General features: G+C 38.1%; 1 protein-coding gene across 3 annotated transcripts in view; it reads left to right on the plus strand.

The window, feature by feature from the left end:
* LOC140943541 (uncharacterized) overlaps positions 1 to 24,317 on the plus strand; it is a 40,802-nt gene that overhangs the window by 14,572 nt on the left and 1,913 nt on the right. Inside the window, exons 1-14 of one of the 3 annotated variants that reach the window (XM_073392629.1) lie at positions 1,216 to 1,333; positions 1,454 to 1,594; positions 7,698 to 7,841; positions 15,001 to 15,097; positions 17,304 to 17,453; positions 18,934 to 19,010; positions 19,787 to 19,839; positions 20,472 to 20,610; positions 20,715 to 20,822; positions 21,096 to 21,191; positions 21,637 to 21,794; positions 22,278 to 22,346; positions 22,835 to 22,939; positions 23,795 to 23,968. In XM_073392629.1, the coding sequence (XP_073248730.1) occupies positions 1,241 to 1,333; positions 1,454 to 1,594; positions 7,698 to 7,841; positions 15,001 to 15,097; positions 17,304 to 17,453; positions 18,934 to 19,010; positions 19,787 to 19,839; positions 20,472 to 20,610; positions 20,715 to 20,822; positions 21,096 to 21,191; positions 21,637 to 21,794; positions 22,278 to 22,346; positions 22,835 to 22,939; positions 23,795 to 23,968 (1,604 nt within the window). In that variant the 5' untranslated portion in view covers positions 1,216 to 1,240. Of the gene's footprint in view, positions 1 to 1,215; positions 1,334 to 1,453; positions 1,595 to 5,482; positions 5,829 to 7,697; positions 7,842 to 15,000; positions 15,098 to 17,303; positions 17,454 to 18,933; positions 19,011 to 19,786; positions 19,840 to 20,471; positions 20,611 to 20,714; positions 20,823 to 21,095; positions 21,192 to 21,636; positions 21,795 to 22,277; positions 22,347 to 22,834; positions 22,940 to 23,794; positions 23,969 to 24,317 lie in introns of those variants that run through there. The other 2 variants (XM_073392628.1, XM_073392630.1) reach the window with 2 other exon arrangements.

Genomic DNA, 24,317 nt, shown 5'->3' on the forward strand with positions numbered 1-24,317 from the left:
AGCAGGACTAAATTGATTCTTTGTTTCCGGCCGTGCGTCTGTTCAGTAATAGATCAGTTATCTATAACCGACACAGTTTTCCGTAAAAAGAAAATAAGAAAAATGACCTAGCGCAACTTTTCGAGTCAGGATCAAACAGTCGTCTCTCCCTTTCGTTTTCATCCTTCTCATCACTCCCCGCGCTCCCTTCGGTCACGTGTGCGATACAAATACAGACGACTGGGCTCGAGTCAGGGAAGACCTAGTCTCCCTCGCAGCCGTTTTTGTCTCGTCACGAAACGCTCCTCCTTTTTGGAGAGGAGCGCGGTTGTGTGACGAGACATAAACGGCTGCGAGAGAGACTAGGGTTCACAATACACCAAACATGCAAACATATGCTCCCCTCTGTTGCGTATCACGGTAATTGATAACAGTCTAGGATTGGAACCTCCCATTGACTTTGTCATGCGTACCTTCTGAGGAACGTGTGACGAAGCCAGAGGCATTCTAACATAAAACACGATTGCCCTGGCATGTCTTTTAGCATTGAGGTGTCGTTCGCGTCGCTGTCATTCAAGTACTTAGCTTGTTTACTCCCCATACCACGCCTGAAAGAAACCATCTGCTTGAATTTTTGAGTCAAACTTGAACTTGACAAATAGCTCGGGGGGTACTCCAGGGAATTCTTGGTGGGGATGTTCTACCCGGTTCTTCAAATCCTGACGCTATTTCAGACATAAGGATGTCATTTTCCACACCAGTTTTCATACCTAGCCTCTAAAATTCATACCCGTTTTTAGACCTGTCCTTTAAAATCCATACCGCCATCATTACTTGGATAGAAAATCAACAATAAGATTTCTTAAACTCCATTTCGAATTCGCATATTATTTTTTCTCTTTTTCATCTGGAATGCACTAGTTCCCTCGAAAACCATACCCGTTATTCCAATCCAAAATGCATGGGCAAAGTCTACACCCGTTTTCTGATCGAAACAGTGCAAAAGCCATGCCCTTTGAGGCAGCACTAACCTGCGATCAGGCGACCTTTTTTTCCATTTGATTTGGAGCGCTTTCCCCGATAGAAAAAAATACGCCTGATGATCGCAGGTTAACGCACCCTCCCGAGACACACAGACCATCTACATAAATCACTATGCTGCTGAGTTTTCCTTTCATCATCAGGGTATCAATATTAATAAGCTAAACCAATCAGCCGTGCCAGGTCAGTCGTGTGTGGACATGAAGTTTTCATCGCTCAAATGACTGAATTGCTTGGTTACCTGTGCGACAAGTTGGCGAATGGAGTGGCGAATGTTGTACTTTATTTTTTGTATGACGATGAAGCTGATGAGGTGGCAATTGTTCTTTGATTAACCTGATTTTCGCTTCTCTGTCTCCATTCTTTTTAACACAGTTCTCTGACCGTTTACGATTGATTGTTCAATTAACGTCATCTTTGACTTTCAATACAGATTTCGCCGCCGTGCTCGCGTTGTGAGAGTCATTCCTTAAACGAGAATCGGAAAGAATCAGCTGGCATGGAGGAGGGAGCTCGTGAATCTAGCACTGATAGCGAGATCAAGGACGACACTTCTTACCATTTGACCGCCACAGTAAGTAATAAAGCGATTACTGATAAAGCATTTCCCTTATTTTAACTATCTTCGCCACGGCTTTAAGGCTAGGACTTAAAACAGCAACCGAGAATTATTACACAAAACACGGATGGTTTATGTTCAGTACCGTCAGGCCGCTTTGTTCATCACATTCAAAGATGGTAATCTGTGTTACGTACGTCTCGAAGAGTTACCATTCCGCGCTTTTTAAGTACAGATTAGTCTCTTGAGTTGAACAAAGTCAGTTACAACCCACTTGAAAAATACAAATGGAATAACCCATGAAAGTCATGTTATTCTCTCAACGCCACTTGATACAAATTGCAAAACAAATAGCACTCCAGGAAAGCGATGGTCGGTGACTTCCATTACTATGGTATCACGCTACGGCTTTTGTGTTCGGACAACGATTTAACTCTAGAGCTGAAAGAAAAATGAATAGTCTTCTCTTGTAAGAACTGCATGACGCCCTGGCTTATCGGTGTAGGATGCACCATTTAGGATATCGAATCCGTCAACTGCTATCTTACATCGAGATAAAGGAAGGCGATAATGGCCTGGAAATTAGAAGTACTGTGTCTTGTTTACTTAAAAGCTCTTATAGCTTATTCGATATTGAAAAGAGTCGATGAAATCCATTTATTATCCTTTGATGCAAATTGACAAACAAAACAAGGCACGAAGCTCAACGATGGTCGCTATGTTTTCGTGATTGTTGTCTCTGTCGGTTTAGTGATGGGATTAAATGTCTTACACTGTGAAAGGAAATGACGCAAAACAGATGGAAATTATCACGAATAAATTGGCGAAATAAGGACGATCAACCAACTTACCGGCAAAACGACATTAACAATTCAAATTAATTACTGACTAGCAATTATGTTTTTGATAAACCGGCGGTTCTGGGGAGTTAAACAGATAAGCAGTCGCTATTAATAGTCTTTCATAAGCAAAATAATACCTCCCAATCAGGTACACAGTCTTAGTGTAACTTTATACATCACAATCAGTTTACATAACGTTACAAATAGCAAATCTTTTTCACAGTCTGGAGAACACAGATGGCTCATTGATAGGCTTTCCATTTGACATTGGCACTGAAGGCAAAAGGGTTTATTCCACTGATTTGAGTATGTCTTTGGTCAAGAGCCTTCTAGACGCCTCAGTAGAAGTGACTTGAAATGAATTTTCTAGCAAGTAGCTAAGTATTCCTGGCAGTCTCTATGATTTTACCGTATTTATTCGATTAACCGCCCTGGGCGCTTATTAAATTTTTGGACCTTGAGAGTGGGCGCTTATTCGAGGCTGGGCGCTTATTAAATTTTCACCATTTTCAGCAAGTGAAGTATGTTTATTTTGCAACAAAACAATAAATGCTAATAACAAAACGCGAAGAAGTAACAAAGCAAGGTTTCTGTAAAATACTCTGAAGAAAACTGCGTCCACGGGGAAGTCTCTTATTAGAATTTATTCACTCAACTGGGTGGGGTGGGGGGAGCGCTTATTTGAGTTTGATTCGGAGAAGGAGGGGGTGGGCGCTTATTCGAGGCTGGGCGCTTATTAATTTTTTCTGCCTTTAGGATGGGCGCTTATTCGAGGTGGGCGCTAATTCGAGGTTGGGCGCTTATTCGGATAAATACGGTAACTGAATGATAAAAGATTTGAAACCCAGTTTTCGAAACGCATCCCTGAGTCACCTCATGTGAGGAAATCCAAGACTGTCTTGGATTCTGGTTTCCACGCCGTGGATTTCGGATTCCACGTACTGGATTCCAGTCGTTGTCAGTGGAACTTGGATTCTAGATTCAAATCGTTAGTGGGATACCGGATTCCTTGCGCTGTATTCCGGATTCCAAAGCCCAGGATTTCAGATTCCACAGGCAAACACTTTGCGCATTGCGGAATCCGGATTCCCTTACGTGGGGTGAGCTGAGGCCTTCTCTCTCTGTCACGCCAGTGTCATGCCAAACGCGGAGAGATATACCAGGGACAATTGCCTGATGATGCCAAAGATAAACCAATCAGAGTACTCCTTACAGTAGACCTCCAACTGCCTTGAGGTACCCCTCCCCCCCCCCCCCCTTAACCCTAAAGCGCAATGTTAAAACTCCAAATTAATCATGGCTACACCTGTACACCCGTGGAAGGGGATGGGCAGGTGTGCTTTTGATAAAGCACCACTGCACTGACAATTGTCCCTGCCTGGACTCCCTTTCTGGGTTGCATGACAAAAAGAGAGAGGGGCAGAACTGGTCGTTTAAATTCTGTAACAAGCTAATTCAAAGTAGAAAATCTGGTAGTTATATCCTTTCTGTGACTGTTTTTGTTACGTAACAGTAGTTTTTGGTATTGTGTTGAAGGACAAATCTTTGTACGACTGTTTATTTGGATTATAATTTGCTTATTATTTACTTAATATATATCTTATTTTTCTTGTTTAAACAGAAAGGCGAAGTTTCCCAAAATCGGCCATCTTAGTATTTTTTTAGTTTTAGTTTTAGTTTTTTTCTATACCTTCTACAACTGGTTGCTTCTTTATCTAAAACACCATAGGACTAACTTAAAATAGAGCAAATTTGTAAGACAGGGTTAACGTACAAATACCTTGAAATTAACGGACCAAAACTTTGTTTGCGCTGAAGGTATATACCTGTCACTTAAAAGATCATCTGAGTTCATATACAACAAAGACCCGACTAGGCGAGATTTTTGTTATTTCGGTAAGAAATGCTTTCTTCAATTTTTTCGTGATAAAGTGTGGCAAACGAGAGATAAATCGTTAAAAACAGGCGTAGAAGAAAATTTTTGGATTGATCAAAGGAGGGAAAATTGTAAAAGGTTTTGAAGAGCAAAACTGAGCTGAGAACAGCAAAATAACTAATTTTAAAGTCTCTTACTCATGGTTATCTTTTTCACTGAAAAACAAACATCATTATTTAACGTTTATTAGTAAGGAATGCAGCCAAATCCTGAGGATTGTTTCTTGTGATATATTGATTACAATATTTTTTGTTCAAAAACCGATGCGTAATATGATAATGGATCTTAAACACAGTTCAGGGGCACCCAACGAGGATATAGTTCAAATCACTTAAACATAGCATTGTTAAACGTATTTTAGTATTTAAACGGTAGATATATGCGTATTTTTATCCCCTAAAAATTTTCATCTGTTCGGATTTCCTAGCTGAAAGTCTAGTGATCCGAAAATTATAGGGATCAAAACCTACTTTTTCGAAAATTTCAGCCAGAAAAAGGCTCCCGAATAGCCTAGGTGACCTTTTTAGGGTAAAAATCCGTTAAAAATGGGCAATGATGCCTTTTTTACATGTTTGAAAATCCTAGGAAAGGCAGACAAGCATGAAATTTTACAACAAATGTTCCGAAAATTCTAGATCTCAAATCGTCTTCCGAATAGATATTTTCCGGAAATTGACGTTGGGTGCCCCTGACAGTTTGGGGTACTTTGTTTAAATACAACTTCCCTTTGCCACTTATGCCCACGAGGGCATAGATGTGTCATCCTTCGTTAGCAATAACGTCCTCGTTCTAAGTAGTGATTTTTGACCCTGCTCCTAAAACAACCGCTGCTGAAAGCTGGCATACCGTGATAACAATGAAACATGAGATTTAGCGAGGCGTTCAGAAGCGAAGCGGCATTCATTAGATTATTCATCATGTTTCCTGTTTTTTGAAGAAATGTACGAAGTTCTCAAGGATTGCTAAATAAACTGTACGTGATCTTAAGTCAACTGGACGCACTTCAGCACTTGTCAAAAGAACCAATCAAATTGTTTTCTGTTAAGTGGCATTTTCTTTTGACACATGAGACGCAAAATTAGCGAATGCCGTCGCTGCCCTTAAGCGGAATTTATATCAGTGGACATTGATACTACGCTGTAGTGGCAAAGCCATTTCGTCGACTGTGCTGCATGGTGAAATATTTAAGTTTACTTTTGTCTTCTGAGACCAAAGTGATACCTATATGACGTGATTGCCAGATGATCGTTAATGAAGAAGCAAAAACTCTGTAATTATTTGAACAAGCGATTTTCAATTGAATTAAGCACCCTTTGAATTACCTTCTAATTGGCTTCGGTTCTGAGTGGATCACCAAGCACTGATCTCAAGAGTTGTTTAACAGTCACATCTTAGGAAAACCAGCATGTATCGAAAGCGACAAAGCCTTCCCCGCGTATCAAGAGCCGTATCTGATCCTTCTAAATATCAGGTATTGAGGAGTGATTTTAATTATTTATCCTTCCAATAGTTTGTAGATAGCGTTTGTCTTATTAAGCCAAAAATGTGACAATTCTGTCTTCAAAAAGCACTCTTCTGTGAACTTTATCAAAATTAACTTTATAGTTAGTAAAGAAAGGTCTACAGCGTTTTGTTGGATAAAAGTGCCTCGGAAACCTTACAACACTGATCTAGTCATCTACACGGTTACAATGACGACGTTCGGAACCTTTCATGCTTCTTAAGTATAATGAAACTGAGTGAAAGAAAATATTTAGCTGCATTCTTGAAGAGTATGATTACAAAGCATCTTTAGAAAACTGTTTACCAATTTACAATTCCATTATAGAACAATGTTTTTCTGTTAATAACAACTAATTGTTGCTCAGTTTGACTTCCGGGATAAATGGTTTCTCTCAGATTTAAGGAACTTCTCGTTTGTGGCCATTATATTATCTACGAGGAACAGAGAGTGTTCCGTCTTGTATTCTCACTAATAAAAGAAGTTTTAATTGGCTTATTCATATCCCATTTAGTCCTAATTTATTCGTTTTTTTAGGCAAATGAGCAAGAGATTCCATCTTTTGCAGTGAAAGAGGTCGATCTTGACCAAGTACGCTAATTATCTCTCCTTTTAAGAAAATGAAAGCAGTCCGTGAGAAAGGAGCGCATATTAAAACTTTCAGATGAAAACCAGCTAGGAAGCTTATCAGAAACGTAACTATATATACGATCGATTACCTTGATGTATATTTAGGGTAAGGTTAGCTCAGGGATTAACAGAATATAATGATGCAGACGAAGCAGCTTTCAAAGGTACAATTTCGTTTTCGGATAAAAGGCTAAACAATCTGAAACAATATCGGTAGAACCCAACACTTGGTTTAAAAAAGGAAACTATCGATGCCCTTATTTCCTTGCCCTCATAGTGTACGATAATGGAGATGTTGATTACTCTGTTAAGCTAACATGCAGTGGATGATACTGACTTCTGATTTGATGCCCCACCAGTGAAAACTAATTGAAAAGTAGCTAAGCCTTTGTTATCGATTATGCCCTTCCTTGGCCAAGAAAATACGGGTTAGACTAGTCAACATATGTAGAGTCAATTTCTCATATTCGGGATACTTATGTTGCTTATCAGCCCTCTCATCTCAGACTGAACGTAAGGTCATTATTATCCGAAAGGATTGCTTTACCACATCTGCACTATTTACTGAGTGATGGTATTTTGATGATCAATACAAATTAATGTCAGATTATCTCAACACCCCGCGCTGCTTCGCCCTAGTGTGCCGTGAAGAGGATCTCGGATATCTCTCAATGGGTTAACCTTCAGTCGGAAAACATTCAAAACAATCGTTGAAAACATAGTCGTAAAAAAAAAAACGGTTTCCGCAAAACAATTTTCTGGCAATTTCTTTTTTCATTGTTGATGTAACTTGTTAGGACTTGGTACGTGTCTTGTCTCATGACTGATGTTCCTATTTCAGCCTTTTTTAATTGATCCATATATATCCAAGAGAGGTCGTTGAATGTCCACAGACAGATGAAAAATATTGAGAACAATTTTTTTCACTCACATGTCTGTCAACCGTAGCAGTGTTCAAACATTAGCAGTTAGTTGTAGGAAATTGTCAAAACTGCAAAGTTGGTTGTAAAAACGAGGCGTAGCCGTTACGATCACTGCATATAAGAATATAACATAAGTATCCAGTTAAGCACTTAAACTTGGATATAACTTTGATGCCGGTGACAACGCCGGGTGACAACGTCACTTCTAGATACCATATGAAACAGGAGCCTCAGGCTCCTGGTGATGGCCAACTTTATTCTAACTAATCGTTTTTATGTTATTTAGACAGTCAAACGTGACGAACCAAGGCGGAAAATCTCCTGTCCCGCGTATCGTCACGGCCGGCGGGAATCCATGGTGGGTGTGCAAGTAAACCAAAGAAGGGCAAGTGTAGCTGCTCCACGGCGCATAAGCAGAAGAGGTAGTGAGGTAGGAAAAACATGCAATTCAATTATTATGAATTTTTTTTCTAACTGGAACCGACTTCAACCTTATAAAAGTTCATTAATAGTGAAATAGTCGGTCTCTATAGTAAAACCCTTTCTGAACTTTCTGCTTAGCAAACCTTTCCCGGTAAGCGGAATTCAGCTTCTACTGTAGCTAAAATCGCTTCGATTATTTTCTTAACTCAAGCAAGAAGTGGAAAACCCTATATTACAATTAACTGGAGAAAGTATTAGATTTGTTTGATCGTTCGCAAAGCATTCAGGGCTTGTTCCTTTAGTTATCACGTGACTTATCACGTGTTTTTTTTTTTTTTTTTCGACAAATGAGAAGGCAAACAGTTATCAGGATTTCCTTGCTTTCATTTTCGTTAGATTGTAAACCGAAGAAAAGGTCAAATAAAATATAATCTTCTAACTTCGTAATTAGTACGAGGCTCGCCGCGCGCTGCAGGCGAGAATCCTACGCCGACGCTTCGCGCGGTTTGACGCTGTTTCTTTGACTGCTTTTCTTTAAACCTGTTTAGTTTATAGGCTTTGTCGTTTAATCATATCTGCTAGCATTTCTAACTGCATTTTGGCAACACGTGAATGCTAATTTTCTATTACATAACACACTGTATTCGCATTGATACCCATTTCGTGTATCGGGTTAAGTGAGAAGAGAACAATCATAATATTCAATACCTGACTCTTTGCAGATTAACTTCTTTGTGTAAAAATAATCGACGTTTTGGTTGAGCGCACCCTTAGGCCCCGTCCCCAAGAATCCAGTGAAGACTGAAAGTCGAAAATATTTGGTTAATATTCGACACGAATTCGCAAATCTGTCGAATTAAAAAAAAACGCTGTGACGATGGGGCTTTGGTAACCGTGTTCGCTGGTTTCGTGTGGACGCGCGGAAGCTCGATTCGTGTAAAAATATGCGGTTTCAAAAATATCTGGATTCGTGTATATGAGGCCATATAATACTTGACTTAATTATGTACTCTCCTGGGAAGGTGTTGTCTTGGTTTTTATCCCAAGGGATCAAATAAACATTTTCTTTGGAGCTCAATTCAAATTTTGATGAGTCAATTAATTAAAAGGTTTTCTGAAGATTCGGGTCCTTCGAACATGGGCTCCCCAATAAACATCTCGTTTGTACACCACTTTTCCAACGCAACTCCTAGTGAATGGATCCTAGACGCTATCATGCTAAAGCAGCCAGTTGTCGACTATTCAGAAGTAAGGGATCTCTTCGTATTTCTTTTATTTGTCTACCATTCTTACCCTGATCAGTTTATAGATCTCTCGAGGGCTTGCTGATGAGTTAAGACTGTTTTCACTAGCACGTTAGCATTACACAAACTCACGGATAAGAAGAAGAGTGTTGTAAAAACTGAAAATCAACGCTGATTTTGGTTAAGCATTGGAAAATAGCGCAAGCTTAGATACAAACAAAAGAAAGAGTCAATTTGATCCTTGTGTTACACATATTCACGTTAAGATAAGGATTTTTCTCCTATTATACTTGCCCTCCGTCACTACGTGTAAACCAGACTTGATATTACACATTTCAAGGGGCACTTAAGATATGTTTAACACTAGTGTAACGTCATGATCGGAAAAATTATACAATCAGAGACGTTTGGATAGAATCGTACAATTACACACTACAGTCGTAGAACAGTGGAGTATAAAAACTTAACGTAGAATCGTATAATCGGAGACTTAATAAGTCTTTATTTATTTACAAGTTTACGTAATAGCTGAATAGTGAGATTGAAGGAGGTCTGCATAGTGCTAAATCGGAGAATAGTACCCCTAAATCGGTCATACTATTTTCCGATTTAGCACTTGTCGCAGTTCTCTTAAAGTACTTGAGCTGGGCACGTCATTTGTTGTTTTAAACGTTTTGCCAGTAGAAGCGAATTCAGCTTCGCTGAGTATATCACCCGACTTTTGTCGAAAAGTTATATTGCCTTCTCACGACAAACTTACTTAATAAGATCGTGAAATGATGATCGTTTTATAAGGTCAAAATCTCAGAATATCTCAAACAAGAATTGCTTTCGCCTCATTTCTTTCTTATAATTAGCCATCCTTGAGACTTAAATAACTGAAATTTTATGGAATTAAGTTCTAAGACATGCAGGGAGCTTCCTTGATTTGTTTCTCTGCATTAATAGCCTTAGTTTAACCGTCATATTTGCCTTCAACTACTTCTTTCGCAATATAGTTCCCTTTCAGTCCTAATGAACAATACTCCATATGCCAAACAATAACACTGCTATGCAACACAGAAAAGTATTGGAATATACAAAGGAAGTGTGAAAGTGTCCTAGTTGGCACCCACTTGTCAGTCACACACACCAGTTCACGAAGAGTTTCTCATCCCGAATAATGCCCTAAAATGCTTCATATAGAAAGTATTAGCGCAGGAGCCCCGCGTCAAGTGTTCTGGAATAACGCGTCGATGTAAAGGGATCACCAGAAGAAATACGCTTTTTTTGACATTATTAAATTGAGACCTATAATCTTCAAAGAAACCGCGAAGACAACGCTCACGCACCTGAAATAGTTTACGTAGTAAAATAAGGGTGCAATAACAAGCGTATTCTTACGGCCTGTTTACATGGACGTGGGGGACCCCAGGTAGGTGAGGTAACCCGCTTAGTTGGGGTAACCCGCCTGGCCATATAATCTCTCATTTTACTTGGATCACGTTTACGTGATAGGTGGGGTAACCCGCCTATGCCGGTAGCCCGGTCTGCCAGACCGGGTAACCCTCTCAGCCGGGGTCAAATTTTGCCATGTAAACGTTTCAAGGTGGGGTAACCCGCCTAGCCGGGGTCGGATTCGGAATAAATCAAATTCGAGCAAAATTTATTTTAGAGGTGGCTTTGCATCATTATTAAAGGTAGCAATAGAAAGCCACAGCACTGAAGGTTGCAGCAAGAAAAGCACGTGAGTGTAGAAGAGCATTAATCGCCAAAACATGAGGTTTGCAGCATTTTTCTTGTTTACGTGCTTAGTGACCATTCAATAATCTTGAAAATGTGCACTCCGGTGTGGCGGGGTTGTAAGATTACATGAAAAGGAGGGTTATTTTTTTACCCCACCAAAGCAGGTTACCTCACCTACCTGGGTCCCGCACTTCCATGTAAACAGGCCCTTAGCAACCTACTTGCTTCACGTATTCTTGTTATTCACATTTCAAATTTCACATTCAGTTATTCAGAGATTTCAGAGAATCACATTCTCTGAGGTACATTTACTTGGGTAACTGAGACTTTTCATCCGCATGCAGCTTTCGATTTCGGTCAACTCTGATCTACTTAAAAATCCGGTGAAAATCGTAATTATGCAGCTCGTAGCTTCGGCTGACCCCGAAAAATTCTGCCATGCACGAGAAAAACCATTCTGTACCCAGGATTTTGTTCATTTTGAAGTTTTGTTGTTGTTGTCGTTGTTCGGTAAATTGAAAGGGAATGGTTGGTAACGCTTCACCTCTTAAGTCTTGTGTCGGCAAACCGTACCGGATAGCATTCTACCTCACGTAAAACGATGATTTCCGCTTAGTTTTGTCTCAAAGCGATGCGCGTAACTGGGGTAATCGTACTGTTTTACGGCCGGCGAGTCGAGAAAAAGGATGCCGAGTTAACTGAGCAGCTTGAAAGCAAATGAAAAGATGTGACTATAGATTTCTGCTAGTTTTTCTTCTTTTATCACTTTTTTAGTGGAGTTTTATTTAAGAAGTTTATTTCTGTAGAACCCTGCCTTTTAAAATTTCACCGTGGCCTCAACAATTGAGCGTAGAAAACGGTGTGTACAAAAATCGCGAATTTTGTTTTGTTGTTGGATATTGAAAGGCCCTGAAAAAAAATACTGCCGAAATGGTTTATGCCGGTAGGGTCACTTATTACCGAAGTCTTAAAATGTTGAGCTTATTTCTTGTGTCCATAATTAATTATAACCTGTTTGACTTGAAATAGTTCAAAAAGTATTGTTATTGGTCTGATTAATTGAAAATAACCCAACACGTCCTGACCTCGTCCTTTTTTTGAGGAATTTTGAATTCCAAAATTGAGTATTATAATGTTAATTATTTACGCAACCTGAAGAGACCAACTAAGTATTGGACTGAGTTTATCGAGAGATATTATAAGGTAACCGTAATCATAAACCATCACTACGATTATATCTATGCAACAGATTAACGCCTATGTATGCTTAGTACATGTTGTTAATTTTCTTCGCTAGTTTTCAAGAAATTTTCTTTCAATCACTGATTTCGCCATCGGCGAAGCTTTTGTCTAGTTGATAAAAGCTTTCGTCTGTGATTTGTATTGGGGCTTTGACGCAAAGGTCTAAAAGTACAATTTATTATACAGTTGTACTCCAATATTAATTATAAAACGACCGGCCGTGTTTCATCCACACACTTACGTTTCTATTTGTAAAAGATGCATTTTTAGGTTTTGTATAAGCAAGTCTTTCATCAAGTTTGTTTGTGATTGATTTTTCTTTCAAATTTCCATTTTCTCACTGCAGTTTAAGAAAGATTAAAGTAAAGCTTACTCCGTTGTTTATGTAGAGACAATTTCAATTCTCGATCTGTGATTTTTTTAAGAACAATTACGAGTAGTTTAAAAATATATACCCTTTTACACAGTTTGACGTAAACACACACATTTGTACATGTTTAGTTCAATACCGCCAATCATATGTACGCTTTTTATTACTGGGCCAAATATGTCTACAATTCAGCAATAAAAAAAAATATGTGAATAGAGAAAAATGGGACCATTTAATCTCAAGGTATTAACAAGGAAAGAAAACGAAATTTCTTCGATACACTGTAACCATTTTATTCATGTATGTAATTACAAGCTATGTTTTAGTTATAGGTGGGAGCAGTGTTAAATTTAATAATCTATATTATTTCTAGTGTGCAGTATATTTAAGAGGTGTCCGCTGCAGCCACTATCAGTAAACTAGGCAGTACAAAGCACAAACTGATGAAAGTTGACGTATAAGGAAAACTCTTTTATGATCTCATTCGTTACTGGAACTAATTAAAACAAACCTAAAACTTCATTGACTTTTTTGTGGGATTTTTGTCATAGAGCTAGCAGGATAGAAAGGTTACCAACCCAGATAGCAACCTTAGGGAATTTAATTGCAGCTATTTCTAACTTTGACGACGGCATTTGACAGAACAGAAATATCATGATTAGAAACCAGTTAGAAAATATACTACGAAATACGTCTTGACCTCCCTCACGTCCACAATTCAGTAAAGGATGATATGTTTACACCTCCTTTTAGCTGGTTGCCAGTCACTAACTCGAGTGGCTGTTGAGCCAACTTGGTCACGTGATTATAAAATACGTCATGCTGATTGTTTATACCACATACTGTTGCAATTAAATGAGGAATGTATTGAGTTTGCAAGAATATAATTATGCAAACTTTTCAGTTCGGCTAGAGACGAGACGAATTGGTCGCGTGAAACTATTCCACGCACTTTCTTCCCGTCGACCTTATAATCTAGTAGTATTTACCTCCCATCGGAAATGCACCACCGACGATCACATAAGGATTTATGAATAATTACAAAGGACAACCACAACTCATAAATATCGGAAGTCCGCTGTATGAGTCAACTCTAAACTGAACGATCAAGCAACATCCATAAAAGGTTTGTGGACCTTGTTAGTTATTGACGGGTATGCTGGAAAGACCTCAGAATGATTTTTTCGTTGATGTTTGCATGGTATGCCGTTAATTTTAAAGTCTGGTGTTTCATCGTGATAATTGTTTCGGTATTTCATGTTTCTTTCAGCGTTTAGTTGTGCATGGTGGCAGGTGTTCCGTGCTAACGTTCTTTAATCAACTTCTTTCAAATATTACAGAACATTAGTGTATTCGATTTGATTTAATTTATTCTATCCACATTACTTTTGCGAAAATTGGTAATTTGTATTTGTCGTCCATTTTCCAGAATTAAGTATTCAACCCTTGATAATACAATAGTATTGCAGACCACAATTTTTTAAGTAGACTAAACGGCACCTCAGCTAAGGTGTCACGCAGTGCTTTACCAAAAGGACACTCTTGCTGAAAACTGTTCTTTTTCTTTGGCGACAGAAAAAAGAAAATACCATTACCTTTCTGAAATATTAAGTCCTAATGTTGTGGCGATTTAATTAACTAGAAATTTGATGCAATCATTCAGTTGAAAAGCGTCATAGTTGAGATTTTTACATCATTTAAATCAGTAATCCTCTCTTTTGGCAAATGAGCTCAGCCTTACTGATGATTTCTTGAACTAAACTTCGCTAAAATTGTTCTTCTAAACAATCATGCGGAGTAGTCTGTAGCAGTATTCTTTAGCATAACAGTAACACGTTCATTAATTACGTTTTCAGAATGCTCCGCGGATGCCTAACTTTGAATAGCTAAACGATTATATTCGACTCAGTGAGCAACTGAAACTGTCATTGATCTGTCGTATTAATTGCTTTCTGACAATTTTAAATTAGTTATAACAAACGAACACTATGTTGTCAGAAGTAAAAAATAGTGTCCCCATGCAATTAGTACTTTCGTGCTAAATACCTTGACATTCAAATCAAGCTACATATGCTCAAGACTGAAGCTTACGTGTTGATATTTACGGTGTTTTCAAGCTGAATTGTTCAGCCCTTGAAGTTTCTTAAACGGCCTTTAACTCCAAGAAAATGACGGAGTAAATGACGGAGTTGAAAAGTGGTTCTAACTTTTGCGTCTGTGGTAAAATTCCTTTTGTGTGGCCTCATGGGCAGTTTTAGTTGTTGTTTCGGGTTTATCAAAATAGAACTTGTAAATTTGTTGAATATTGAGTTTGAAAGTTTTTGGGAGTCCGAGCTCCACATACGTGACTGAGTCGAACCCATCCACCTCCGAGGCTAAGTTTATCATCTTCCGACAACTAAGTTCTGGTGAATCGAACCGTCAAGTGTGCGATGTACTGCGGCTGTAAGCGTTAAACTAAACACTTCCTTTCGGAGAAGCTTCCGTTGCATGTAAGCGAAGGGTGCAGTGACAAGCAATTATACTTCCTGTCGTCGATTACCTTCATCAGTATCGTGACTTAAGTCATTGTTATTATCTTCTAGGCGCCAGCACTCACGGTCATTGCAAGAAGAAGAACTTCACAGTCTATGGCGTACCCTGTTGGAATAAGAAGGAAAAATTCAAGGCCTTCTGGCACAGGTGAGATCTTTTCCTTCCTCCTCGTTAACACAAATTCTTAATTTCTGAGTGTAATTACGTTTTTGTCGGAGGCAAAGGAACAACGAAGAGGACCTCACACACAAGGAGTACCGCGTCTCAACTTCTTAAAGTGAATCCGGTCGCATTTAAAGATCTTTTGACTCTTAAGTGCCCTTATTAAAAGTAAAAGTCAAAAGAAAAAAATCCAAATTTCATGCATGTGAAAAGTACTGCTGTTCAAGAGGTTTTATTTGGATGATGGTCACCCCACAAGATTTTGTTCACTGGCTCAAAATTTACGTCTACTGTGCTGTTTGCCTTGAGTATTTATTCTGGAAAGCTGCAACCAATATTACCGTGTGCAAAACTGATGGGCAAACTTAAATAGCATGTGGTCTCGTTTATATTCACGAAGTGACTTTCTGTGCTAACAATTAATCACCTGAGCACTTTTTGAGGTTGTTTTAACCTGATTTACGCGCAACAAAGTGCTAATGAAATCAGGGCTCTGCCCGGCTGTATTGAGTTCTTTTATACGGGTGATTAACAGTGGCTCAAATATTACACAGAAATGTTTAAATAAATGCATTCTCTTTTGAATTGCATGAATAGCACGTGACCACCATTCTCCTACCTCATGACAATAAAATATTGCACATAATCTGTTGTACTTTGGAAGTTTATGCTTCCTTACGCTATCTCGCTTCTTAAGAAAGTTGCTTTACAACTTCCGATCAGAATCGAATTTAATTTTAACGGCCTCAAGAGTATGAGAAAATCAGTTGAAAATACCATCTTTAGCCAAAAAAATTAAAGTGTTGTGGAATGCTATTCATCCTTGTTACATGACAATCCCACTTGGCCCTTAACACCGTATTAAAGCCTCTTTACGGCTAAGAAAGTCTCACGAACAATCTCATATTTCATTTTGTAAAATACCGAACTTTAAAAACTTTCACTGAGTACCACGAGAAATACTGTCAAAGGGGTTTCAATTAAATGTTCATAAAACAGAATTTCCTTCACAGACTCAAAAGTTACAAATGTTCAGTGCTATCTCATTTTTCCTGATCTACACCGACTCAAAAGTGAAAGGATTTTTTAGTTTCCATATTCGCTTTGGGTTATATTTTCCTTTCACGGACGATTTTTTATTACGAGCTTAAAGGATGTTGTGAGCATTTAGAATTTATAGTAACGTGCTGTTTTAAATAGGATCACCTAGGCTTTATTTATTGAAAAGCAAGGATAATTCACAATAGTTTGTAACCACAAAAACATTTTCGCGGTTGGACTCACGAAAGGGTAGAATTTCCCCGAATACTTGAAGGGCATTTCCATTGAAATTTTGACGGTTTCGTGTCTTTTCTTCACTCTATTTTTAAATGAATTACGTGATTTAACAAGTGAATAATAAGCTTATGTGCATTTTAAGTCAAAAGCCGCGTTCATTGTTCGCTGCTTGTGCATTTAAAACTTGTGTTCCCGCAAGTGTTGTCTTGTTTTTATAGCAACATGATAAGATTCTGCTTAAGTATCCCGGCCAATAGTACAAAGAAAAGTACAACTATTCCTTAAACATTATTTTTGATCTTGATCCCACGGGTTGAGAATATGGTTGGTGTTTTGAAAACTACTTATTTCAGGGATTTACAAAAATAAAGTCGAAACGTCCCTTGGTTTGTACGCCTCCATTACGTAAACTTTTCTCTATGTTCTTGTTCGAAACAGGAAACTTCTCTTGATCCCGATGACACCAACACTTCATACAATCCCTGCCTCTTTCTACCGGCTCTCTCTGTAAAACTTTGCTGTCTACATTAATGAGCTTTCGTTGATTACATAACTTAGCTGAGCGGGCAATGAGAAAGAAGTTAAGAGTTGAAAGGTTTTCAATAAAACCGCGCACGCAACCACAAAGAGAAACACACGTTCAGCCTACTGTTATTGGTGATTCTATTGTGACTCAACATTCCAGTAATCTTGTTTGTTGTGGCGTCTATTTAATTATCTCATTATTCGTCCCTTTCCGGAGCGGTTGGTAGTGACCAGTAGGAACAGAGACGCTTCTAAAGAGAACGTCTGTCGGCACATAATCTTTGAAACTGCGCGCGCATGTCTACAAAGGCCACTCACAATGTTAAGGGTCACGATATATTTGCCCGCTCGCGTGGTTTCAACTGGTATATGTTTTTCGCCTTCACAGATCATCACCTTAGTATACAAGCCAAAGCTAAGCATGAAATGCTAGCCAATCTGGTCCTTCCTGCGTTCGTCGAGGAGCTTCCTAGGACAAGATTAGAAAGACGGAATACGTTTACTTTCCAAGCACCGATCATGAGGACCAAAAAGGACGGTATGTCAGTTTTCATTATAAATATTTTTTTTCTGTGCAATTTAATGGATATGCTATTTTACTGAGGTTTCGTGAGCGATGTGAAAGATACCCCTGTCTTTCAACACAATGCGTTTCGTGTAAAGCAAAATTTCTTCTTCCCGACACGGGTTTTCAACGAGACATAAAATTTAAGACTGATTTTGACCTTAGTATGTATTTGACAAAATTGCACGTGATCTGACACGAGACGGAAGATGCTATCGCTTATTGTTGCCTGTTATCAAAGGGTTTTTAAGAGTACGTGTATGGGTGGCCACAACAAAAAAATGTCCCTGAGAGGCCGCTCTGTTCTTTAAAGTTTTCTTTTCAAAACCGCAGTGCAATAAAAAATTTCAAGACTTAAATATGTCATTATTTAATTTTGGGAGGTAAACGAGGTGTTGTATGGGAGATGTAAGAATGGAGAATACTCAAAACAAGAGTTTTTTTCAAGAATTGACCGGTTTTAAGGCCACTGTGATTTAAAAACCGCTTCTGTGAATTAAAAAAAAGTTACATTAAACATTTGCGGTAAATGTTTGTAGCGAAAGAAAATTACAAATTACATGTGGTATTTTTATAAACATCAGTCAAGCAGATCAATATAAGACGTACTCCACTGATCCTAGAAAGCGACGATTGGATCGGATATTGACCTTCAAACTTTGAAATCAACAATTAGCGTTTGAACAAGACTGAAAAGGTTAAAATGTTAAAAAAAAAAAGTCACAAAAATTAAGATCAACATTAGTACTCAGAGATGAAAAAAAATGCTTTTGTTATCGAGTATTAGGGGTTATATTATATCAGTACAATTAGTGATATTTCACATTTTTATTTATGTCCAATAAATGCCACATGGGTATTGCTAGTGTTAGAATCCTACTCCCGAGTGTCTTGCAAGTGTCGTTTTGACTTAGCAACCTCCTTGTATATTGTGGTTTGTTTGGTTGCTGGGGAATAGTTTTCAGCAAAAGTCATTAATTACAAATTTATTTCACATCATATCTTCATTTCATGGACGTTAACTGTATTTGTCTTTTTTCACTCTATCAAATTCCATTAAATTTCATCTCTTGAAATACAAGGATATTAGGCGAAAACAAGTCAGTAGGCTTAATTTTTTTAATAATACACTTTTATTATATCGATATAACACGTAATTTTTTTGGTGGGATTGAATGATATAAAATTGACCAAGCTGAATATTAGTGCTGAGATGAATTTAACTTTTGGAGGCGCTTTCTTGAAATGTTGCTCTAAAGAATCAAAATATGTTGACTCTCTTCAGGTGCAGATTAACCTTTCAAACAACAGGACATACATGTACACAGTTGTATTAAAACGTTACATAACAGTAAAAGACCTGGACTAAAATATAGGCTACCTAAGTTATTGCTGGATATTGCCAGCTTGTCTATGCAATCTGTCAAATTGTCTACGTTTTCGTTTTTTATAGAAAAGAGATATCAAGTTGCTAAAGAAATATTAGATACAGAGAAGAAATATCTGACATGCTTAAGGACCTTGAAAGAGGTAAGATTTATTGGTGCTTTCATGCTCGCTAAGCCACTCAATAGTAATATTGCAGTCCTTTATTTTTTATTAGTTTTGCTTCCCAAGAGAGTGGCTGGCAGACGGTTCAAAATAAAAAGCTGATTTTCTTTGTTAAAAATTTACAAAACATACTAAAAACGTTCCGTCCAAAACTAGGCGAACTAAAAACATTATTATTAGTTTTCACGTATCCAACAACTTTTGATAATATGTTTTGATCTTGAATCGAACTCTTAGGTTTACTGGGTGCTTCTTGAAATTATATTCTTACATGTAACTTAAAAATAGATAGTTTAGAAAGTTTCAGGCTCAAAACATAAACTAGAACATTCAGAAAGTCTAAGTGCCAGCTTCCTGGTTGGTTTCAGTTGTCGTTCAGTACGGTTTTTATCTACCCAAACTACAGTTATATAGCACCATGGCATTAAAAGGAATGCACAGTCGCTTTCATATGATTCTGAAAAGCGTTTTAAAATTTTATCACGAATGAAGAGACTTCTTAGCCAAAGCCATCCGGATTACCCACACATGTAAATTAGATCATTAAACAAGTAAGCTCTTTATATACACATGTAAACGACGTCAACAAATATACTTTATTTACGAGAAACAAACTTATAAATAATCAAATTATGAGGTTTCCCGCTTTCCCACGGATGATACCTAAAGATTTTGCATAATATTACAGGTAACACCAACTTTGGATTGTTTATTCGATTTAATAATCCATTTTAACGAATTTGTTCTATGTTAAGGTATTTGAAAAGCCAATGAGAGAAACCAACCTAATTCCACCTAAAGACATTGAGTAAGTTCGTCCAACCGTTATTAGTTAAGATAAATATTGTTTTTAATTTAAAGTAGGGGTGTCATATTTTAAATACGTTATAATATAGTTTATAGTTGTTTTCTTGCCAAACCTATAATTGGCCTACAACTTTATGGTTGATTTTAAGCATGCCTAATTATTGTACTACTCTTGGAAAAATATATTTTGTTTTGCTCGCTTTCGGTTTGAATGTGCCGTCTTCAACTTTTCCAGTTTTAAACAGTTACCGTTTCTCGCGGAAAACTGACTTTCCGAAGGTTTCTAAAACGAAGTCATCGCAGATTCTCTTTTGTTTAAGTGCTCTCTGGACAAACCTGACATGAAAGCTTTTGAAAGGAGAGTGGCCAAACAAAACAACGTAATATCATAAACTACTCTTAATTGCTGATCTGCTTTTTGGATGCCTTTTTGTTTGTTTGTTTGTTGTTGTCGTTGTTGTTGTTTCGCGCTATTTGTTCTTCCTTAGCAGTTCACCCCAGTGAAATGATTGCCGCTTCTTCGTGGCCGCCCTATTTTGTTGATGATAATTCTAAAAATTTAGTAGTACTTGAAATCAGTACAATTTCGGATTTTTCGCTAATCAGAATGTATTTTTCACTTTGTCTTTCAAGTGTGTTATTCCCGGGAGAGCTTGTGCAAATACTCAACAGCCATACTCATTTTATGAAGGACTTGGAAGACAGACTTCAAAATTGGAAGCTCCAAGGCATTGTGGGCGATATATTCACTAAACTTAGCGGCTCTTATCATGTAAGTCGCAGAACTTTTATTGTTTTGTACTACAATTCCGCCAGTTACTGTTGTAGCGACACTGCAGTGCCTTCTTTTTCTTGATCAATTGTTTTTGTTTACAGATTGACGTTTTACGAATTTACTCCAACTACGTCAACAACTTTCCTAAAGCTATTGGTGTCATAAATAAATGTTCAAGAGGATCTCAAAAATTCAGGAAATTTTTACAGGTAACCTTAAGACGATTAATTTTATATTCACGCGAAGTCAGTTTTCTATACCTTCCTGCACACTACGAACCTTTTTTTGAACTCTACTTTTAACTTTGCTCTGGAATAAAACGTTTCGCATATTGCAAACCGTTCCTTGACTTTTTCCCCTTCCTCTTATCTGTCTCGTTTTTATTGCTTATAGGCTTCAGGCATGAGTGGGCTACCGGTATAACAAAATGGTGTTGGTGGTCTGACAATGAATCGCTAATGCTTTTGCTGTTCTTCTTCTAGACTTGCTCTTCAAATTCTGAATGCGAAGGACTCGATTTAGCCTCATTTCTCCTCACTCCCATCCAGCGACTCCCAAGATACGTTCTCCTCCTCAGGGTGAGTAAACTTTCGTACTAGAAACGAGGACACTGGGCCGAGTTGACTTCGCAAAGACCTCTGCGTCTGTTCCTTGGGAAATGGAAAACAATGGCCCAAGTTCGATATAATAAAATTCTAACATGACTCCGAGGCCTTAGGGCCAAAATTGCAAATTTGTCAAGACTCCATTGTCTCGCAATTCCCAAAAGGGACTCGAGCACAAAGACAACCAAACAAAATGTAGCAAAATGACCAGAAGGCCTCAGAGTCATGCTAGAATTTTAATATATCGAACGTGGTCTATTGGCCAATAGCTGACTGGCGCGTCCCCAATAACAATCCCAGAAAGAATTGCGGGACGCATTTCGGCTCCAGTTCCCTTCTCGGTTTTAAAGCAACATATCTTTGCCAACTGGAACGAAAAGTGAAAAACATGGTAACTATTTTATACTATTTTTCACAGCAACTTTCAAAGTATACTGATGCGGGACATCCTGACAGCTTCCATATCGAGAATGCCCTGGAAACTATGAAACAGATGATTAATATCCTGAACGACTCTATTCAGAGTTCTTGCAAACTGGCTCACAATACCCAAATGCGACGGAGTTTCAAAAAACGGTAAGTCGACAGCCCTAAACAGCTACATCGGCAAAGGATTAAAAAGATTGTGATTCCCTTCTTTAAAACATGCCTATGATATAAACTCCAAGAGTAGATCGGACGTGCATGAATTTTTTCCCCTCTCCTCCCTCCTATTTTTCTTCTGCAATATTATATTTGGTAATTGTCCCCCCCCCCCCCCCCCAAAAAAAAAAATGGCACTTCGTTGTCGACAAGTTTGCGAGAATGAAGATGACAAAGATCGTTGCACTTTGAATCGCGACTTAGAGGGAATAAGAGGAACTCAGTTTTCATTTCGTTGGAAAAAACTTGCTACTGATTGAAAAAGATAAGCGTGGTCATACACTCACCAGGTGAATTTTATTTTCGAGATGTAATTTTAAGTTACGATTTTTCGAGGGCTATTCTGGTTAACTGTTTGAAAGCTCCTTAAGTTTAAATAACACTAATCAATGTCTTATGGATTAATCTTTTCTGCAGCGGATCTTTAAGAAGAAAATCCTTAAGAGAACCACTGAGAAATAAGCAAAATCCAGTTGAAACTGAGAGGTGTGTACCTACTTATTTTTCCTAAATGGTTACCCTAGACTTGCGTTTTTTTTTTCATAGCCCACATTAACATCGCCCACACTGGCGATGATCAAAATATTCTTGAGGATAAGGGCGCGCGTTACCGGGTCGGTGTTGAATGTTTTGGGGACGGCACCTTATTTCAAATGGACCATTTTCGTATATTAAAATTCATACTTGGCTGCGAGGTTCGGGGAAATAAATCAAAAGAAATCATCCTGAGGCTCAGTAATGAATAATACATTCCTTTTGTCTTATTCCTCAAAGCCTCGGAGCTAAGTATGAATTTTAATATATCGAAAATGGTCCAAATACAACGAAACAGTGCCATAATGCAGTTCGACACAACACTCTTTGGCAGCCTCAAGAAACGGCCATTCGTATGATCGTATTTTGTCAAGTCCCTAAACGCCCTAGCGGGTAATTCTGACCCTGACATTCATTATTATTTAATATTACTTTCACAGAACATCTTTAGAAGCCAGTAGCATATCGATAGAGTCTGGTGGACAAGGAGTTAATTCTGCACAAGAGACATTACCACAGCGTCACGAGATCATTTTGGAAAACAGGTATGCGGCGATCAAAATGAAACTGAAGCCAGGCTTAGATAACGTCATAAATACCATGTAATAACAGCAGTAGATCGCATTCACAATACTTGCCATCTCGTGTAACCCTGGTGGGTTGAACACGATCAACTTGTCGTCTCTTGCCTACTGCAATTGTGGTCTTATTTGTTGATTCCTTTCGTATGGAAAACAATTTTTAACCAGGACACAATTATGGTCGTTATAACTACTTTGATTAGACTTTTTTTACTGTAGTATTGCATTCGAAAACCCCAACATAACGACTACCTCGAATTTTTTTTTGCATGCCCTTACAAAACGAAGAAACCTCCACGCTATGGGTGTCTTCCGCATTTCCGTAAAACAAAAGTAGTAACTCGGGTTTTGGGGGAATAAAATATAAGATGTCTATCTGGAGCGAAATGCGAGAAAAGATCTTCCTGATCTTTTGGTTGTACTAACCCAGTGTTATGAGCTATTTTTCCCGTGAGAAACTAGCTGACAATTTTTCATCGTCACATCAATCACAATGCATGCGCAAAGATAGGGGTTCAATTAACCCTTTAAGCCCCAATATCCACATACAAATTCTCCAAACTGATCTCTATACATTTCCTTAAAGAATGAGTTGGGAGAATTTGATAAAAGATCAAAGCATTTTCTCTTAGGTGATCATTTTATTAATTCTCATAACCTTATCTCTTGACAATGTATGGATATTGTTAGGAGAAAATTGATGTTGGTCACTATTGGGACTTAAAGGGTTAAAAGGGTCTATTTCTTCTTGTCCATAATCTCTTCCATCATTTTGATGTTGATGGGTCCTTTAATTATTTTATTGCCTTCTTATTTCAGTGGATCCCCTACTCTATCTCGTGTTTCTGAAACTGAAGAAATCCCCGCAGAATGTCAAACGCGGCCTGTTAGTACAGGCGATGTAGAGACAGTCTGTGAACGAGACAACCAAGAAGAATTTGCTACGATTGATGAAGAGGACGCAGAGGATGTAAAGGAGGCCAAAAGCTCAGGGTTAGTTTTCAGGCATGTTTTATATTCACTTTCTTGAGCCGTCACAACAAGCAAGCAAAGTAAACATTTCAAACGCTATTTGTCGAAACAAGTTAATCTGCCTAATGCCGTTAGACTGACGAGTGTCTGCATTATTGTGATAAGTATGCATCTAAATGACCTTGCGTTTGCATTAAAATAACAAAATGAGCAAATCCGAAGCATTTTTCAAAATGCTCTTACAAAAAACGTTTTTCTTTGCAATGCGGTCTGGACTGTTTAAAATCAAACTCTTTGAACTCCCTGATGTGGAATAGCTTCCCATACACGACATGTCTTTATGCTTGAGAGCTTGGAATTAGAAGATAGT

This window comes from Porites lutea, chromosome 7, assembly GCF_958299795.1.
Source record: "Porites lutea chromosome 7, jaPorLute2.1, whole genome shotgun sequence".
In the NCBI taxonomy this organism is placed as follows: domain Eukaryota; kingdom Metazoa; phylum Cnidaria; class Anthozoa; order Scleractinia; family Poritidae; genus Porites; species Porites lutea.